Source organism: Phyllopteryx taeniolatus, chromosome 15 (assembly GCF_024500385.1).
Source record: "Phyllopteryx taeniolatus isolate TA_2022b chromosome 15, UOR_Ptae_1.2, whole genome shotgun sequence".
Classification (NCBI taxonomy): domain Eukaryota; kingdom Metazoa; phylum Chordata; class Actinopteri; order Syngnathiformes; family Syngnathidae; genus Phyllopteryx; species Phyllopteryx taeniolatus.
The window spans coordinates 10231296-10251458 of NC_084516.1; the positions used below are offsets into that span (position 1 = coordinate 10231296).

At 40.5% G+C, this 20163-nt stretch overlaps 1 protein-coding gene across 3 annotated transcripts in view; it reads left to right on the forward strand.

Annotated features, from left to right (window-relative positions):
- Positions 1–20163, forward strand: part of cntfr (ciliary neurotrophic factor receptor) — a 332427-nt gene that overhangs the window by 195888 nt on the left and 116376 nt on the right. For all 3 annotated transcript variants that reach the window (XM_061747260.1, XM_061747261.1, XM_061747259.1), the window contains exon 3: positions 9624–9705. In XM_061747260.1, the coding sequence (XP_061603244.1) occupies positions 9624–9705 (82 nt within the window). The remainder of the gene's footprint in view (positions 1–9623; positions 9706–20163) is intronic.

Below are 20163 nucleotides of genomic sequence, written 5' to 3' on the forward strand. Positions count from 1 at the left end.
GTCACGGTCTTGCAATAGCTCAATGAAATGTGTAAGTTGTCAATTGCCCAGAGGAAGGACAAACAGCAGAAATAAATTACTTGATATAGTTGGCTCACTGTAAAGTAATGAGAATAAGGACTTTGCATCTGTATGAAGACCCTTTTTGGTTCCCCCGGGATCGGCAAGGTTTTTTGTTTTTGAAGGTAATGAAATAAGAAGCATTTCCCTAAAAGCATGTGGGGCATTTTTTTTGTTCGTTTGTTTGTCCTGTTCAGCTGTTAGGTCAAGCAGAATGGAAGATCTGTATCCCTTTTATGCCGGAACAGTTTTACTGTGTCACAGTGGAGTTTTTAAGCTTGCGCTGTGGTTTCTTAGTATTATAATAGAAGTTTATTGAGAATCAGAGTCGATCAGTCGAACAGAACAAAGTTTCTAGATGGGAGAGAGAAACAAAGACAAAAGACAAAGCACTAATTGTAAAAAGGATGAGAGGAGTAAGTCATTACATTATCTACAACAATGAAACATTAAATATGAGTGTTGCATGGGGCTGTAGTGCTACACCCTGTGAGGGAAGGACAGGACAAGATAGAACAGGACAAGGACAGGAGAAGAAGCATGCAGGACAAGGGTCGTAAACCCGACTGTGCAACTGAAGTGTGGTGGCATTAATTATGTGAATTATAAAAGTCTACAGGACGAGAGTATAAGTGAGAGGATTGCATATTCATGAGTTATTTGTCCCAATAAGTGAGTGGCCCCACACCCAGTGAGTGAAAGAGTCCCAGGCGTGTGTGCCTGCGGACACATGCAAGTGAATTGATACCGTTTTACATGCACAGAGACTGACAGAAGTGTCCTGTAATTGCTGTGCCCGCACCGCGGAGGCTGAGGACCCCACCCAATCAATCGAGGGGTGGGATCAGGGGTCCACCCGAGAGCCTCAGGAGGACCACCTCAGGAGCACCGCCATGCAACTAAGTGAGAGCCCACCTCCCCCCCTGTTACTATGACTGCCAGGTCCCCGACTGGCCCAGATGTGCTGAAACCCTCCCGATCCCATACCAGTACCCCAGGAACTCTTTATCTGGAACTATGTATCTGTGCCCAGATGTGATTATTGAGAAAAATATATACAGTGCGTGGTGTGAGTGTGTGCTAAGTGAGTGATTAAGAGGCATGGCGACCACCGACGAAGAGGGCTACCCCACCCAGATGCGCAGCACCGACCCCGGTGCCACCCCGCCAGCACCCACTACCCGCCCCTGAGTGTGGGAGGTGGACCCCCCCCCCACCCCCAAAACCAGGCAGGGACAAAAACCCCACAGCAGGCCCCACAGCCCGCAGGGGACCGCCCGGCTCCCCCACGGGAAGAGGAAGAGGCGACCGCAGCGGGACGCAAGGAACAGAGAGAAGAGGAGGAAGCAGGCCAGCAACAGAGGGTCCCCACCGCCCCAGCACCCACGGAACATGGGCGAGTCACCATCACAACCCCAATACTCCCCAGGAGGTCGCCCCAGTGGTTCCCCCCCCCACCCCCGAGATCAGGAAGGAGTGAAAAAGTCCCGCCCCCAAAGACGCCGGAACACCAAGAAGATCCCCACTCCATACACGTGTCCTCTCACCATGCAAACCAATCTAAAATCCATCCATCCATCCATTATCTGAGCCGCTTCTCCTCACTAGGGTCGCGGGCGTGCTGGAGCCTATCCCAGCTGTCATCGGGCAGGAGGCGGGGTACACCCTGAACTGGTTGCCAGCCAATCGCAGGGCACATTGAAACAAACAACCATTCGCACTCCCAGTCATGCCTACGGGCAATTTAGAGTCTCCAATTAATGCATGTTTTTGGGATGTGGGAGGAAACCGGAGTGCCCGGAGAAAACCCACGCAGGCACGGGGAGAACATGCAAACTCCACACAGGCGGGGACGGGGATTGAACCCCGCACCTCAGAACTGTGAGGCTGACGCTCTAACCAGTCGGCCACCGTGCCGCCCAATCTAAAATGTGTGGGAAAATAAAAATAAATAACTAAATAGAATAATAATAACAACAACCTCGACAACAAAGAACACACGATGCCATTGTTTACTTTCACACTTATGAAAATAGTCTTGTTATTGTCAAATGGGACCCTACCCAGGCAAAGGAATCAAGAGTATGGATTATGAGATTATGAGTCTCGAGCATGTGGGACAGTTGACTCATTGTCTTTGTCTTCGGAAGACTTAGTTGTGACTTTTTGGTTCTCTGAAAATATACAGTATGTTGAGTGCTTTGGTGTTAGAAAACCTAATTCACATTTTCTACATGTTGACGTGCATTTAACTAAAAGTCTGGGATGGGAACATCTCTCTCTAAATGTTCTGAACCCCTGTTTTGTTGACAATGTATAATTTATATATACAGTGAAATATCAGTATTAATATTTTAACATGATGCATGTAGAATTTTGTATGTAGAAAAATCTGCTGGTGCTACAGACAATAACATCAGCATTGCTTTTTATTTCTAAACCAGAGAGGTTCTGTATTATTCCAAAGAATTATCTTGCAATACACATTCATATTGCACTACAGGGTTCCCTCGCTATATCGCGGTTCACCTATTGTGGATTCAGTGCTTTGCAGATTTTCTTATATTCATGTTGCCTATAATTTGTCACATTGCGGGTATTTGGGTGTATGCAGTATTTTTACTTTACTTTATTTGTGGTAAAAGAAATGCTTCTTATCATTAAAACTGGAAAAAAACATTGCAAGGAGTGAAATGTACACGGTGTACAGTACTACTGTGCGTGTCTTTATGTTCAAGACTTTAAAAGGTGTTTAAGGGTATAGAAAAAATGAGTCTGGGGAGGTTCATAGCGCTTTAAAATTTGTATAAATAAAAATAATATAGGGTCTATACTTTGCGGATTTCATGTAATGCGGGGGTGGTCCGCTAATCTAACCCCAGCGATAAACAAAGTATTGCTATACTCATCACTTACATCACAGCGACAGAAGAATCAGATGTTATGGGGAAAACTGGAAATAGAATAGACGGGATGTTTTGTCAGCTACTGTATATTTATTAGTCTGGTCTCGAGGTCCTTAATGAACAAGAGGCAATTGCTCGTGCTGTTGCTTCGCATGCTTTGTGTCATTCTCTCTATTTCTTTTCATGACAAAGTAAGACACTAGTAAGGAAGGCAGAAGCTCCTCATGTGGATTTCTTGGAGAGAGAAATGCCTACTATCTTCACAAACACACCATAGCCCACCTACTGTATTTCCCTCCTGGCTTTCCAATTTAAATGCAAATTATCCCAAATCGGACTCCAGAAAGACGCAGCGGCATCAAAATCATTTGATGGAGCGATGAATTATATATTTTAATTAAGCAGCCAAAAGAATCATGCCCATTCAGCCTTTTTGCTTCCAATAAGAACTTAATAAATAAATATGTAGAGAGGCAAGAGAAGGGAGTAAATGAGTGGAAGGGTTAGTCAGGCAATGGGGGAGACGGGTTGTATTGAGGTTGGGCAATTGTGGCGCTAACCGCCTGTGGGCTGTCTTTATGTGAGCAATCTGAGGCTGTCACATTTCAAAATCATATTGTTTGCTGACAGACGCTTTAAATACTCCTGCACTTTCCAGCATGCCCACATTCACAATGGTTCAAAATGGCCTCGCACATGCCGACACACACCGTTTGGATTTTGATGGGCAAACCAACACTTACAAAAAATGAAGAGGCGATATGGGAATTGTGATGGTCTGACAAGGGAAGCAATTTTAATTTCACCCTCTGTCATTCTCTGTGATATCATCTCTGATGAAATACATATGAGCTGCCAGTCACTCACGCATACACAACCGGCACAGCGGCAGCCACACACAGTGTCAATCACACACATTAATGCAAACTTCAGTCACAGAAGGCCCACGAAAACTTGGGTTATAGAATGTTGAAAACTCACAAATGCACTTCCAGAGTGGGGATGTACACAGTTGAGTTGAATCTTGGGAATTCACATAAAGATTGTCTGGCTCCTTTTAAAAAAAACTCTTAAAGTTTTTTTTAGCACTTGTAGGTGCACCTGACAGTGTCCACTCTGGCGAAGATATGGCTCGTTTTATGGGAGAAGAGATATAGATGATGACATCATCATGGTCAAATCCTCAGGCACAGCATTTTATTATTATTATTATGAAAATAAACCCTGTTTTTATTTATACTAGATTTAATCAATGCTGACCCAAGAGAAAATAACAGGATTGACTGTTGTGTTTGGTATCAAGTATACAGTACAAGCTGTGTCTAGTATTAACTTTATTTTAGTGAAAATACAAACAAATTAGTGTCTGCAATTAACCTCACTTGCTTGTTTATGGTCTGTGGGAGGAAGTTGGAGCACCATGGAGGGAACCCATTCTGGGGAAGGACAAACTCTACAAAGAAAGGCCTCAGCAAACTCAAAAACTCCTTTTGTCAAGCTCTAGCTTTAAACTGCATTACACATGGAAAAAAAATAACAGATCCAGCCATATATATATATATATATATATATATATATATATATATATATATATATATATATATATATATATATATATATATATGTATATGTGTATATATATGTATGTATGTATGTATATGTTGTAGCGTACACTGGGACAAATGCTACAACCGTTCTGGAAACCCCTGCTAGGGTAGTTGCTTTATCACTGCAGTGCACAGTGTAAAGTTGTTTTTTGTCAGTGTGCCCCCTGCGACCCCCCTACTCCAATGCCTGGTGGTGTTATTTTTGTTGGACATTTTACTAATAAACTTGACAGAGATTAAAGGACCAGGAAACAACACGTGGCACCAATAACTCAGTCTAGTACTCACTTCACATGTGTGCAGCCATCAGTGCGAATGGGCTGGAACCTGGATTTTTGGACCGAAAACACACCAAAAAAAAAAAAACACGTTAGTATGTCAATTTTACCCCTTTAATGAGACTTTGAGTACTTTGAAAAATGCCACTGGATAGGAATGGATTTCTGGACAGGTCATTAAAATAATAGGTTATTTTAATGGTCCACAATCTTAGGTACACCCGCACAATTTTATGAAATCTGGTCCAGTCCAAGAGTTATGTCAAAAATGTTGCCCCTCAAAGCCAATAATGTTCAGTTTTGATAAATAGATAAATTAACTTAACAATGCTTTTTGTTTTGTTTTTCCCTTAAATTAAATTGTCAGGTGCTTCTAATTAGTTTTTGCTCCCAATTTATCTACATTAGATGGCCAAAATATAAAGTGTTTAAAGTGAGATTCGGAACTGTATGTTGTAATCCAGCAAACAGTGTTCAGAGTTACAAAATTAAAATCACTTATTACTTGTTCTTGTAACACTGTAATGCATTACTCACAGCATTGTGGTTACATTTTACCCATTACAATCTCAGTGATGCATGTTACAACGCATATTAGCAGTAGCACCAGCAGACAGACTCTCCTCTCCAGTCATCGCCTTCTTGGGACCTATGCCCGGTCAGAATTGTAAAACTGCAGGATACCACTAGCTTGGCTCATGTATTGCTCCCCTGCGCTGTGGCTTAAGTTTCTCCTTAAGTACTGCCTTCGACACAGACTGACTATACTGTTCACTGACTTATTTGTCACTGTGCGTCTCTGTTTGCAGACTCATTGGGCGGTCAACATGTCAATCATTGTTCACATCAGAATGGATTAACCTCTACAACAGTATATATACTGTAGTTACAATAGCACCTGGCAGTTAAATGTTAGTGTTTTTAGAGCTAAATGTTGAATAGAAATTATTTAGATTATTTGGCCATAAATCATTTTCTAGTCATGTTGGACAAAGGAAAGAGACTGAAAGTGAAATGTGTGAGTGGATGACTCAATCTGAATTATATTTTATTGATTGCTTAATCAAGAAAGTCCAAAATGTAAATGCAATGTATTGACATTGTTGTCTTGTTCAAGGCCATAACTACTTTAAAGTTAAATGTCACACTTTAGAAGTCACATTGCAGTCGTTTTGGTGAAAGTATTATGCAATCCGGAGACATATTCCTACAAGTTTAAAATGTTCACATGACAGTGACATATAATATATAATTTATTACATTTTGGAATTAACTTTCCCATCTTCCATCCATCCATCTTCTATATTGCATATCCTAATTAGGGACTGGAGCCCAGCTGACTTCGGGTGAGAGGCGGGGTGAACCTGGACTGCTCACCAGTCAATAGCAGGGCACATATCGATCAATATTTTCCATTCCTAAAAAAGGGTATTGTGGCAGAGCAAAGGGGCACATCACGCACTTAGGGTAAAAAGTGTGTATGTGTGTGTGTGGGAGGGGGCAGTGACACCCCCCAGCCCCTCTCCCCGGTTCCTCCACCACTGCACATATATTCCATCCAAGAATCAAACCAGTATTTCTTGATTGTGAGGCAGCTGTGCTAACTGCCAACTTGACCAATATTGGTGGCAAAATAAGATGGTTATTTTAGGAATATTTGTTGGTTCAGCATGTTGTTCAACTTCAGCATGGATAAAGCTGACTTTCAGTGAATCCCTCTTGCACCACCACCCTGAATGACATTCCCTCCCTGGGTAATGCTCCTGTGTGGAGGGCATCGCAGATGTATTTGTTGTTACACGCTATGTAGATCTAGTCACAACTGTTTTTTAGAAGCAAGACAACATAAAATCCATTTAGACAAGACATTTATTTGATCACTGTGACAAACTACTGGCATTGTGCAGGCTCTTTTATGACCAAATCAAGTTTGCTTTGAGATTGAGAGCTGATTATTGAAGACAAACAAAATGGGTGCGGTGAAAAAAACAAACAAAAAGAACTGTTAAGAAATCAAATTGAGCTGAGATGAGTGCCCAATATTTTTTTTCCTCCACATGAACTGAATTACAAGTGTGATAACATGGCCCAGATCTCATATTGCTGTTAAATTCAAATTTGTTGTGTCTCGCAGAAGGTGGATATGCAAATAGGATGTCAATTGAAGAAGAATCATCTTTTATTGTCATGAACATGCATGCCTGCACACGAAATTTGTTCTCTGCATTTAACCCATCACAGTGAACACATACACATGTTAGTTGAACACACTGGAGCAGGGGGCAGCTGAAGCGCCCGGGGAGCATTTCGGGGTATCAGTGTCTTGCTCAAGGACACCACAGCCGTGAGTCCGGGGGATGTTGGCGGATGGTCCAGTCGGGGTTTTGAACCTAGGTCCCCCACGGTGGCAGGCGATGATCTTAACCATTGGGCCACGGATGCCCTGATGAGGGAATGCTCCCTCATGGAAGTTTTATTATACGAACAGTTTGTAAGCAGCCATTTCTACTTGCTGTCACGTAAAGAAAAAAAGTGTATGTTCTATAGACCTTCATAGAGGATGGAATGAAAAAAAATATTACCAGATCTCAAAATTTTTGTTCGCTTTGAAACCATATGATTGTTTGTTCATGCAGTTGTGCTCATTCTTGGACTGTTTAATTAAGTTTCAAACTCAATGGGAGTGTAAAAGCCTTTTCTTGTTCTTGAACATCACAAAGCATTACAGATGTTTCTTCATTTCTGTGATGATTAAACATGGGTTTACATGAAACCTTAACAAAGGAGAGCAGATGTGAAATAAGTCTGACGGATGTTTATGAATAAATACAAGATGTACTCCAAAATAAAAGTGAAATGGTAGTAGCAGTGGAATGGATAAAATTATAAATGTAAAAAAAGGATAAAGCATTGGAGCCCTGGAGAAAGAAAAAAAAAACACACCAAAGCACTAATGGAAGGCGACAGTGGTTTGTAACACTCAAACTCCTCCATCCAAAGAACAGGGAAATTCAATTTGCTTTATACACCTATATTTAAAATGCTCACTCTGTTCTGCACGTGGACAAGCGTGCCTTTTGCCAGCTTCATTGGCAAGCTTGCCCTACAAAGTGAAATAATTCTTCCTCGGTAAAAAGAGGAAATGCCAAATCCTGTAAAAAAAAAAATGCATGTCTAGTAGGCAAAACTCAAGTGGTACTGTTGCAGGAACGGAGCCAGACCTATGACTTTTTTTTGCCCCCATGCTAGTGGGGAAGCAAAACAGTTTAAACAGGATCATTTTTAAAGCTAATTAATTAATCTTGGCCATTAATGCTGATGAGCAATGGAACACCTGCTCAATGGATGGCAGCCACCTGCTTCACTGCCAGCATTGGTGACTTTTTGCCTTTACAGAGATTAAAATTGTGCTCAATCTATTTTGTATCAAATGGATCTAAACTTTTATTTATTTTGTCATTCAAATTCAATACATTTATCGAGTTAAACACTCTAGCTTAAATGTGATCCAACCAAAGGACATTAGCACAACAACTAAGATTACAGAGGATTTTATACTCAATATTGCTCAGAAGAACCCTTTGCTCATTAGCAGTAAGAATCATATAAGCCAAAGCAGTCTTATAAAAACTGAAACAAATATTGTGTTTTTCTGTAAGTCTTCAATCATACAGTTGTCGAGAGTTGTTTAGAACTGTGTTTGCACATTTTGACTTGTTGACTAAAATACTGCTTATTTTTTCATCAGACAGTTAACTGATCAATCAAAGGTATATAAAAGAAATACTGGAAAACACTGACCTCAACCCCATAAAACACCTTTTATAGAAAGTCTTCTCAGAAGATTGGGAACTATTATAGCTGCAAACGGGGTCCAAAATATACATACATACATACATACATACATATATATATATATATATATATATATATATATATATATATATATATATATACATATTATTTTTTCCCTGTATGTGTACCAATGTTTTTGTCCATACACTGTATCTCTGTATACACACTGTATCATTGGGTGTCTTTCACTGAATTTATAATGAATATTAACAATAACTCAACGATGCTCCATTAGTGTCAATGTTTACTGAACAACAATGACCAATTAAACTTAAGGCTTAAAGTTCACAGTATGTCATAAAATAACTGAACTCAGTTCAACTTCAATATCAATCCAGATCTACATCATCATTTTGTTTTGTTTATTCTTCCCTGCTACGGGCCCCGTCCCTATCCAAGGTTTCATGAAAGTCCTTAGAATAATTGACTAATCATCATAAAAAACATAACCTCTTTGGCAGGCTTAATAAATAGAAACAAATCTCTCAAAGAATCATTGCTCCACAAGGAGACTGTTTGTTTATGGTGTGCTATCCCTTTAAGAGCCTCTGTTCATAGCCCATCCCAGAGAGGATGAACCCATTAGTCTGATGAACAGAGAAAGAGAAATAAAGACAGAAATAACAATTTAAAATGCCATTTAAAGTAACTCAACAGGGATTAGAAAACAAGAAAGCTTTTCAAATAACAAAAAAGGTTAAGGAAAAGGCCACCTCAGGCACCATCCCAGGGAGGAGAGATAAAGACAGTCAGACTCAGAGGGGACAGGAAGCAGCTATCTCTCCATCTCCTCAATGGCGTCGTAGGCGTCCATGTCTGTCAGTCAATTAGGACGACAGGCAGACACAGTCGTTGGCCAGTTCTCCGTCTCTTGCACGTGCTCTCGCTGATGATTTTCCTGTGTGCTGTGTCCACAGATGGCAAACCTTGTGACATCGCTGTGCTGTGTAGTTTTGGCCGCAGTGGTGGTAGCCTACGCGCAGAGACGCAGTCAGCTTGGTGAGTATACATTTTATTTTATAATCTTTTTGTCCCCATTCTTATCCGACAGCCCTTATCTACTCAGTGACCACTGTAGTGACATCTGACTGACATTTGTGCCTTGAGGTCACAGTTACATTTTTTTAATTGCAACTTGTGCTCTTCTATTATTGAAGTTGTTGCAGTTGTAATCTAATCTTCATGATGCATGTCTTAATTTGTTTTGTTGGTTCAGATGAAATTATTCTTCATCTGTCAATGTATACATAAGTATTGACAAAGTCAGTGATATTTTGCACACCTTACATTTCTGACTGAAATAAAATTTTACACTGGTGAAGGTTTGCTTCATTATGGATCAACAGACCTCTTCTGTAGTTTGAGTATTGCTGAGCTGTGTATTTGTGGGCCGACACCAAAATTCTGTTCAACAAAGACGCCAGTCAGGTCATCTCATGACCATGAGCATGTCACAAATGATTTGGCATGCTGAGAGCTTTATGAAAGAACGGATGGGCACATGGGGAAAACTATAGATTAATAGGACTGCTCTTTAGAGTTTTCACAAAACACGTGACTGTGTCTTTTTGGCATGGGGGTCAATTTGTCACTTGACTTTGTGGAAAGAGTGGCAGGGGCTTGTTAGCCAATGGTTTCTGAGTGGAAGTCAGCTGACACAGAGAACTTATTTAAGGGAGTCAATAAGTTCACCTATGTCACGGGGATACACAAATTAAATGCAGAAATCTGATAAATACTAGAAATTCAACTACTCTGAGAATGATACAAATCAAGTACAGTTCAGCAATTTACACTCTTGGTAATGTATTGAAAGTATTGGAACGGTGAGGCTTTATTTTTGCTGTAGACTGAAAACTCTTTTTTTTTTTGTAAACGAATTGTAACATGACAGACTCTCTATGCTCAGTTTTAGTTTTTGGCCTGTGAAGACTACATTTATGCAACATGGATGTTTAAATAACAGAGAGCTGTCTATTGGTGGAAAAACAAGCAATTGTGAAGCTGAAAAAGAAATTGTACAAACATTGGCCATAGCCAATAAAACCATTAGAAGGACTGAGAGAAAAAAAAAACACTAGGAACAGTCAATGAATGGGTAAACCAGGAAAAAGCACAGTTTTGGTTTGCTGATGTCAATGAGTTATAGGCTTGATGCAGTTATTAGTGTGCAGTTTTTGATGTGTCAACACTTTCTCACCCCAAAATTTGACATTTTGGTTTATTACTGGCGGCACGGTGGACGACTGGTTAGAGCGTCTACCTCACAGTTCTGAGGACCGGGGTTCAATCCCCGGCCCCGCCTCTGTGGAGTTTGCATGTTCTCCCTGTGCCTGCGTGGGTTTTCTCCGAGCACTCCGGTTTCCTCCCACATCCCAAAAACATGCATGGTAGGTTAATTGACAACTCTAAATTGCCCGTAGGTTGGAATGTGAGTGTGAATGGTTGTTTGTTTGTATGTGCCCTGCGATTGGCTGGCAACCAGTTCAGGGTGTACCCCGCCTCCTGCCCGATGATAGCTGGGATAGTCTCCAGCACGCCCGCGACCCGAGTGAGGAGAAGCGGCTCAGAAAATGGTTGGATGGATGGGTTTTTGTTACAAATCATGCTATTTTCTAAATTATGTATCCCATCTAGATGTAAATGGCTCGAAATAAAAGTTGAAAAGCTGGTCAAACGTGACTTTGGTGAATTTGATCAGTGCGGACAGATACTAACGTCTTCGGGCATATTTAAGTTGCTAACGGTTATCACTAGCCCATTCTATATTTAATAAGGGTACCTGCTCACATTGTCTGTTGCCACACCGGCCAAGAGCAGTGGCAATGCTCCACTCACGGATTGCTTCGATTACGCCTCGTCCTCTTCCACACAGAAATGTCTCCATTGACACTGTCACTGCACCACATTGGGATGAGGAGCCGCTTTGATTGGCGGCGAATGAAGTGGGATGTAAACACACCCACGGTGGTGCAGCCTGCCCAGTCTTGGATCCGCCAGTATGGGCTGGTCTACGAAATTACCAACACCGGTCTAACCCACCCCTGGCACAGAGGTGCACCCGCCGCGCCCACGCTGCACCAGATTTACGCCATTCATGAAAATATGGCCGTTAGAGTTCAGAGAGTGGTGACTTTGCGTGTTCTAATCCTCTGCTTGTGTCTGTACTTTCCGCATGTGAGTTTTATACTTTAGAAGAGGATGAGGCTGAAATAGTAGATAGCATTCGCAAAAATGGGCACAAATATGCTGCAGTTTGTGCACGCCAACAGATGTGGAAGCTGACCTCCTACATTTGCATCTTTCAAATGTCCAAAGTCGCTGCAGAGTTCACTTTGGGCATTCTGGAAGATGTATTTTCAAATAGATGTATTTTTTTTTTATTTAGCTAATAATCATTATCAGAGTACAGGTGCACTTTGTAGGGGCTCTGCTCCCTTTGGATCCCACATGACTAGAACCCTGCTCCCTCTCTTGAGCCTGAAAGAATAAGTAGTGTAGGAAATAGATGTCTCTAGAGGCACAGGAATTGACGCAACCTACTCCTACATATCAGGGGGAGACATAACCAAATTCGTATAGATGGTCAGAATTAAAAACCTAATTATCTAATTTAATCACTGCTATGCTGTCACCAACAATAGCTAGATAATGTCATAATGATAGTCTAGAGAATGAAACACAAGTTTGAGTTTTGGGTTGCGGACCACTGCTTCAAAGTAGATAACACCAGGGCATCTGTATTGTTCCATTTTCCTTCGAACTGTTGGTACTAGAGCCCTGGAGAGTTAACTCCATTAGTGTAGGCGTAGCCCTCTGGAGGAAGCGTGGCTCCTATGAAGCGCAGCCACTGACTGTCAGCTCTCAAAAAACTAAATTTGTATCATAGGAGAAAAGCTGTTCCTTATTCATATTGTACCTTTAAAGAATAAGTATACAATACAGTACATCTGTAATAATAATAATATACTGTATATTTCTGTTAAGCACACGTGAAGATCATACTGGGTATTTCCATGATTATACAATAACATAGTTATAATACGACACATAATTAATTATTATTTGATCTCTTGATTAATCACACATTAAAAAGTATATCATTTGTACAATTCAAGAGCTCTTATGTTCACTTAGACAAGTTTATAAAGCGTAGTAAGGTTCGTCTTCAACAAAAGTGATGTCTTTCGTATGTGATAGCAATTATCTGAGGCTGGAAATCACTAACTAATAACGAACTTGTTTTCTGCCTTAATGGGAGAGTGTACAAGCCAGTTAATGTTTAGTTGTTTGAAATATAATTGGAAAAAGACTATTATTTTAAAAAACACATTCAAAAATAATGTAAAATACACCAGTACTTTAATTTTCTCAAATTAAGGAAAACACAAATAAGAAAAAAAAAATAATAATAATGTAATGTAATAATAAAATGTTAATATGTATGGCATGTTTATTGAAACAGTTTCTGTTCGGATCAGCCTTGATGTTTTTTTTTTTTTTTTTTTTTAACTGTTTCTCAGCAGAAGCAGATTTTGCAATATTGAACAAAATCGGAAACCCAAGGGAATCACACAGTCTAGTAGAAAAACTGAAGATTGAAAGCTGTCACTTCTCACTGAGATGTCCACAAAATGTACTGTACGTGTGTGCCTGTCAGCATGTACGCACCGCACAATAATGCAGATGCCACTGTCACATCTTACTGATGCTATGTACTGAAGAGTCGACTGTATATTGAAGTAGTAGTGTTACTGGGTCATATTTGAAGACACAGTACAAAACAATATGTACACTAATTTTCACAGTATGAAACCAGCGGCACATCTGGAACATGCCTTGTTACTCCTCAAACCGCTGCTTGCCTTCTTGATTGACATTTTTATACCACATATTCAAGAGTCTAACAGACTCAAATACACATAATGCAACGTTTATGCAAACACAACACTATAGCAGGACAACTGAATAAATATCCGTATCTTTGTACATTGTATAAAGTGAAACATGCAAACATTGCCCCGCTTTAGTTTCACCAAAATGCAATATTAGATTACCTGCCAATTTTTTTGGGACAGAATTACAAAGAGGCGAGGTTAATTTGGTCATTGACTATAACATAATAACAGTGTCACAATACAAAAACAAAGGTTTTTAAAGTATTTCTTTTGATTGCAGAACATTTATTTTCGTAAGTAGTCAATATTTAAATTAAAATAAGCTGCTGTGCAGTGTATGGCGAGACATGCAAGTTTAAGTGTAAGAACGCTCTCCATATCCTTTATGCCAAATTTTGGAAATACTTCATTTTGCAATTGACAATAGTTTTAAAGAGGACTTTTGATTAAGCAGTAATGGACATAACAGTGTGGAAGGTTTGGACTGCCAGTAATTTGATTACTACCAAATCGAGTAAATAGCCTTTTTAATTTGGATTCATCTGTTGGAACAAAGCCTCTTTGACTTGCTAAACTGGAAAATTAATGAAATAAACTACGTTCATAAAAGATGCTGTAATACATATTTTGCAGATACAATTACTGTTACTGTCAGTCGTCAAAGAATTTATATATGATAAAAAATCCTGGTTTTGCCTGGCAAATGAAAAATAATCGAGAAAAGCAAAAGATTAAAAACCACAGGAAAGACAAAAAATACAGGCTGTTTTAGATGCTGTCGTAGTGATGCAATCCTTATTTTGAGTGTAAAGTTTGTGTTCTCATGCCTGGCAAATGAAAAATGATCGAGAAAAGCAAAAGATTAAAAACCACAGGAAAGACAACAAATACAGGCTGTTTTAGATGCTGTCGTAGTGATGCAATCCTTATTTTGAATGTAAAGTTTGTGTTCTCATGCATGAAAAACCTCAAGATTAATCACATATGCAGACAAAATGAGCCTTATCTTTTTTTGTTGTCTTGTTTTGTCTCTCTTTGCACCTTTCGCTGTATCTGCCCTCTGATTCCATCTGTCTATCGTCCCAATCTCATTTGAATTCTGAGATATGTCAGACACGAGACAGTCCAACTCATTGTTTTTAATAGGATTTCTTTCACAGCTAATTCAAAGCACAAGAATACCCAATGGGAACTGATTCAGTAGAAATAGTCAACCAAAAGTAGGGCAAATAAGGGCTAAAAATGTTCACATTAACCCCCCACCCCACCCAAAAAAACAGACAAATATTACATTTGTGTCTGTGATTACTAATTATATCCCACCAAGGGAAATTTGGGGGTACAGTCCTTTTGTCATGTCTTCGACCACCACCGCAGGGTTTATTTTGTGTGCACAACACAGGTCACAGCCTTATTTGGATTGTGTTCAAATTTTGTGAATTTGTAAGCGCACTTAAGATCTCAATATAAGCCAAATGTTTGATCTTTTTCTCCGATTTTGAGAATGACATTGACAAGAAATAAAGTTTTTAATCCCCTAAAAGATTCAATGTCATTCAAAAGTCAGACAACATTTGGTGGACCAACACTTCATCATTCTTAGAGTTGTCTAAAATGTTGACAGTCTCTCAAAAACAATTACATCAAACCTAAATGAATCTCTTATTGGGAAATATCCAATTTTATTTGCACATTGTCCCAAGCATGCACTCAAAAAATGGCCACAGATCCTAACATATTGAGATGTTTACCCTTTTATTAGTACTGGTGCCTCCCGCACTTCCAGACTAACCTTTTAGTGTGTCTATGTGTTTCTTGGTGTATGTGGTGACATCATACTGTTGACTGAGAGAGCACATTATTTATGGAAGTCCATATCCTGATTGAGAGATGAATGTTTCCACTTCTAATCATGCCCTCCATCTGTCTCCCTCGCTTGGTGTCCTTCTGCCCCCCACATAACCCATATTTTAAATATCTTTCTTCATCTTTTCCTTACCGCTGTCCCACTAATTTCTTGACTTTCTTGCTCGGCATCATTTTACCTTCACTCATTTTCTTTCCCCTCCTACGCTTCTCAACTCTCCATTCATCAGTGGGCTTGTCAACAGCAGATCTATCGCCTATGACATCATGTGCTGCTGACACTACACCACCATCGCTGCATGTTTTTGCATGTTCCCAATCTGCTGTAGAGGTCATGTGAAAGGAAGTGAATAAGAGGGCAGTACAAGGAGCACTAATTCTATGGTGTTCAGGCTGAAGCTGTGTTTATTTTATGAGCATTTTGACACAACATGCACAGGCTTCGAAACATGGTGACCACCCTTCTAAATGGGTTGTATTATGTATTCAAATTAAATTAATGCTTTCAGATTTGACCCCCAGCATTATTCTTAATACCAAAGTCAGATCACATTCATGTGCATTCACAGAGGCGGGAAGATATGGATGCCATTTATATTAACAGCAATGGAGTAGCTAGATATGTTAGAAGGTCAGAATTATGCATTTCCTGAGGTTTGTTTGTTTTGTTTTTTTTACGTTTTTTTTCACTCTTGCAATGTTGCTATTTCGCTAAAATGAAAAAAAAAAACAATTTGTGCATATTAATTCATTAATTTGCATGTATGTTAACTATTTATAAAGGATACAAAATAAAAGTTTAATTTCACATAGGGATACAAGGGGAAACTATAACTACAGGAACTCATGTATTTTTAATTTCTTTTTTTTCTTTCTATGCCATTTACATCAGAGGCGCCCTGTGTTGTGTTCTGCGGACACATCATTTATCTTTAAAACACAGGAAAAACTGTATAATAGAAAAGGTGCTCTTACATAATCCTGTATATTCGTAACTGTCTGGGAGTATACGGTAAGAATGCATCCATGCTGCTCTACAAGACAAATGCAGACAACCAAATGCAATCAATTATTCAAAGCATTGAACCGCTGTCTGATGTGCAATCAGAGAAAACAGACAGCTATTGTAAGTAAAAAAAAAAAAAAAAGCACAAAGACTGATAGTATGCTTACGTGTGTGTTTGTGTGTGTCTCGGTGTGTGTGTGTGTGTGTGGGAGGGAGGGGTGGGGTGGGGGTCTGTCTTTGTGTACGCTTGTATATGTCAAGCCATGTATGTACATATGTGCCAGCAGGGAGGCTTGATCACGCTCATTATCCTGAGTAGCACTCAATGTAATCAGTGCTGCCTGTTTGGCATGCAGCTTGAATTAATTTCAAGAATGAGCTGAAACAATTGATTGACTGACTGCTCAACCTGATGGATAGCAGTCAGACTGATGGCGGCCTGACAGGGAGGGAACATGTCTAAAAATCTCATTCAAGCTTAGCTTTACAAAACGGAGATAAATAGTGATGCAAGAAAAGAAAAGAAATAAAAGTTGCTTTGCGTCGGTATCTGGCCACAGTGAGGTCAGATTTGCTGATTTGTGAAAGCCACACTCTCCATCTTTTCTTGGCCAATGTTCAGTCCTCTTGCCCTGATTCAAAATGTGATCCAGTAAACGGTCAAATTATACTTTGTCTCTCCCATCTATCCCATTGTCGCAGCCAAACACTGCAAACACCGCACAGTAATTCACCATTTTTGACGTTGGCTATCAAATGTATCAATTCAAACACTCAATAACTACCAGAACAAAACAACACACAGACCTCCAGCAGGGCATGTCCAGAGGTGCGTGACTTCGCGGGAAAACTATCTATATGCTCCTTCATATAGGCTTATATGTAAAGGTGATGGCCTCTGTTAAAGCAACAATATGGAATATTTTACCAGCATGGATGTTGTACGCGCAAGTCACTGATGGTGTAGTGGTACACTCGCCTGACTTTGGTGCAGGCAGCGTGGGTTCAGTTCCCACTCAGTGACGGTGTGACTGTGAGTGCGAATGGTAGTCCGTGTGTATATGTGCCCTGCGACTGACTGGCGACCAGTTCAGGGTGTAGTCCGCCTTTCGCCCGAAGTCAGCTGGGATAGGCTCCAGCGTCCCGCGACCCTAACCAGGATATGCGGTGTTGAAAATGGATGGATGTATGGATGTTGTACGCAATACTTTTGCAAACACTCCGTGGCACAGTTCTTAGGCAGATACATTAATGGACCTGATTTTGGTTAACCAATGTAAACTGAACAGCATACATCTCTAAATTATGTTTTTTAAACAATATGGGGAGGTCTAATCCCAGAACAAATTAGGCTATTTGTAGTCATGGAAAATGTCGCATTTTATTCAATATGTATTTGTGTTCTATGTCTGTTATGTTTGTGCAGTGTGTCCATTGTATTTTTGGACATAATTGAGTGCTTACCCTTTTGTAATTTGGAACTGAATAGCCATTAAATTCATGTGGGACTTTGTGTTATGGTGTTCCACCTGTTGCATTTAGATGCATATACTGTTTACCTAATGGCTGGTAATGTACAAATGTAACATAGTTATCAAATCTAATTTCTTTTAGGCGCCATTACTACTACCTTTTTTTTTGTGTTATCGATGAGCATTTGGCGCTCCTTTTATTAATTTCTCATTAGCTCTTCTTCTATTGTGAGGATTGCTGTGTTAAAAGGATATCAAATATGTGCAATGTATATTATTTAGGGCTTAGTTTATTGATAGGTGAATAAAAAATGAAAGGAAAAGGTTCATAAAGTTGCCTTCAAGGGCCATCACTGATTTACTCAATGGTTGCATTTTTTTTATTTTTAGTTTTTTGATCATATCTGCAATAATTTTTGCTTATGTCATTATTATTGTTATTAGTGTTTACAAAGTGCAGCCAGTAAAGCAACCAAAGGCCTTCTGCAAGTTTTTGCTAATGTTGTCTTGAAGTAAAACTTTGTTCCAATACATCACAATTGAATCACCAGAGCCTTTAAAAGGGGTCTTGGACCCTTCAATGGTGCAATACTTCTAAATAGATGCGTTTAATTTGATCTATTCGGAAAATAATTCTGACACGCTACGTGGGGAGGGGGTTGAAAAGTGATCAAGGGAGAGGATAGCCATTTATCACATTGAACTTCAGTTTAATTTAATTCAGCTCAACTTTATTGTCATTCCCCTCCAGTGAAGTCATTCTGTGACTCAAGTGCGTGGAGAAAAAAGACAAATCTTCCTTAGTGCACCCATGCAAGTGAGAGTGGAGTGAAAACAGAACAATCAAGATCAGGCAAAAAATGGAGCATTAGACAAAACAATAAAATCCTACAACATCAGTATTCTAACAGCAAATGGTGCTTAATAGTGCTTCCAAGGAATTGCTGCATAAAACTTAGTTGTCGTTTAATCAAAACAAATGCCAAACATTAAGGGACATTACATGTTGTTCTGTTTAGGAGGATAAGATGTTTCCCATGTCAAGCAGTTCTAAGTGTGAATTTAACAAAAATGACTGAGTATTGATTTGAAATAAAATAACGTACAAAATTCCATCTTGGGATCTTAGTATAACCAACAGTGAGGGATGCCGTCAAGCTGAAGAAGGAGTCCTATTGGGCCTTTTTGGCCTGTGGGACTCCTGAGGCAGCTGATGGGTACCGGCTGGCCAAGCGGAATGCAGCTTTGGTGGTCACTGAAGCAAAAACTCGGGCTTGGGAGGAGTTCCGAGAAAGACTTCTGGACGGGTTCGAGGAAATTCTGGTCCACCATCCGGCGTCTCAGGAGGGGGAAGCAGTGCACCATCAACACTGTGTATAGTGGGGATGGGGCGCTGCTGACCTCGACTCGGGACGTTGTGAGTCGGTGGGGAGAATACTTCGAAGACCTCCTCAATTCCACCGACATGCCTTCCCATGAGGAAGCAGAGTCTGGGTATTCTGAGGTGGGCTCTCCTATCTCTGAAGTTGTGGTCACAGAGGTGGTTAAAAAGCTCCTCGGTGGCAAGGCCCTGGGGTGGATGAGATTCGCCCGGAGTTCCTAAAGGCTCTGGATGTTGTGGGGCTGTCCTGGTTGACACGCCTCTGTAACATTGCATGGACATCGGGGACAGTGCCTCTGGATTGGCAGACTGGGGTGGTGGGAGGGTGTGTTCCAACTACAGGGGGGTCACACTCCTCAGCCTCCCTGGTAAGGTTTATTCAGGGGTGCTGGAGAGGAGGGTCCATCGGGAAGTCTCAGATTCAGGAGGAGCAGTGTGGTTTTTGTCCTGGCCATGGAACAGTGGACGAGCTCTACACCCTCGGCAGGGTTCTCGAGGGTGCATGGGAGTTCGCCCAACCAGTCTACGTGTGTTTTGTGGACTTTGAGAAGGTGTTCGACCGTGTCCCTCAGGGAGTCCTGTGGGGGGTGCTTTGGGAGTATGGGTTACTGAACCCCCTTATACGGGCTGTTCGGTCCCTGTACGACCGGTGTCAGAGTTTGGTCCGCATTGCCAGCAGTAAGTTGGACTCGTTTCCGTTGAAGGTTGGACTCCGCCAAGGCTCCCCTTTGTCACTGATTCTGTTCATAACTTTTATGGACAGAATTTCGAGGTGCAGCCGAGGCGTAGAGGGTGTCCGGTTTGGTGGCCTCAGTATTACATCTCTGCTTTTTG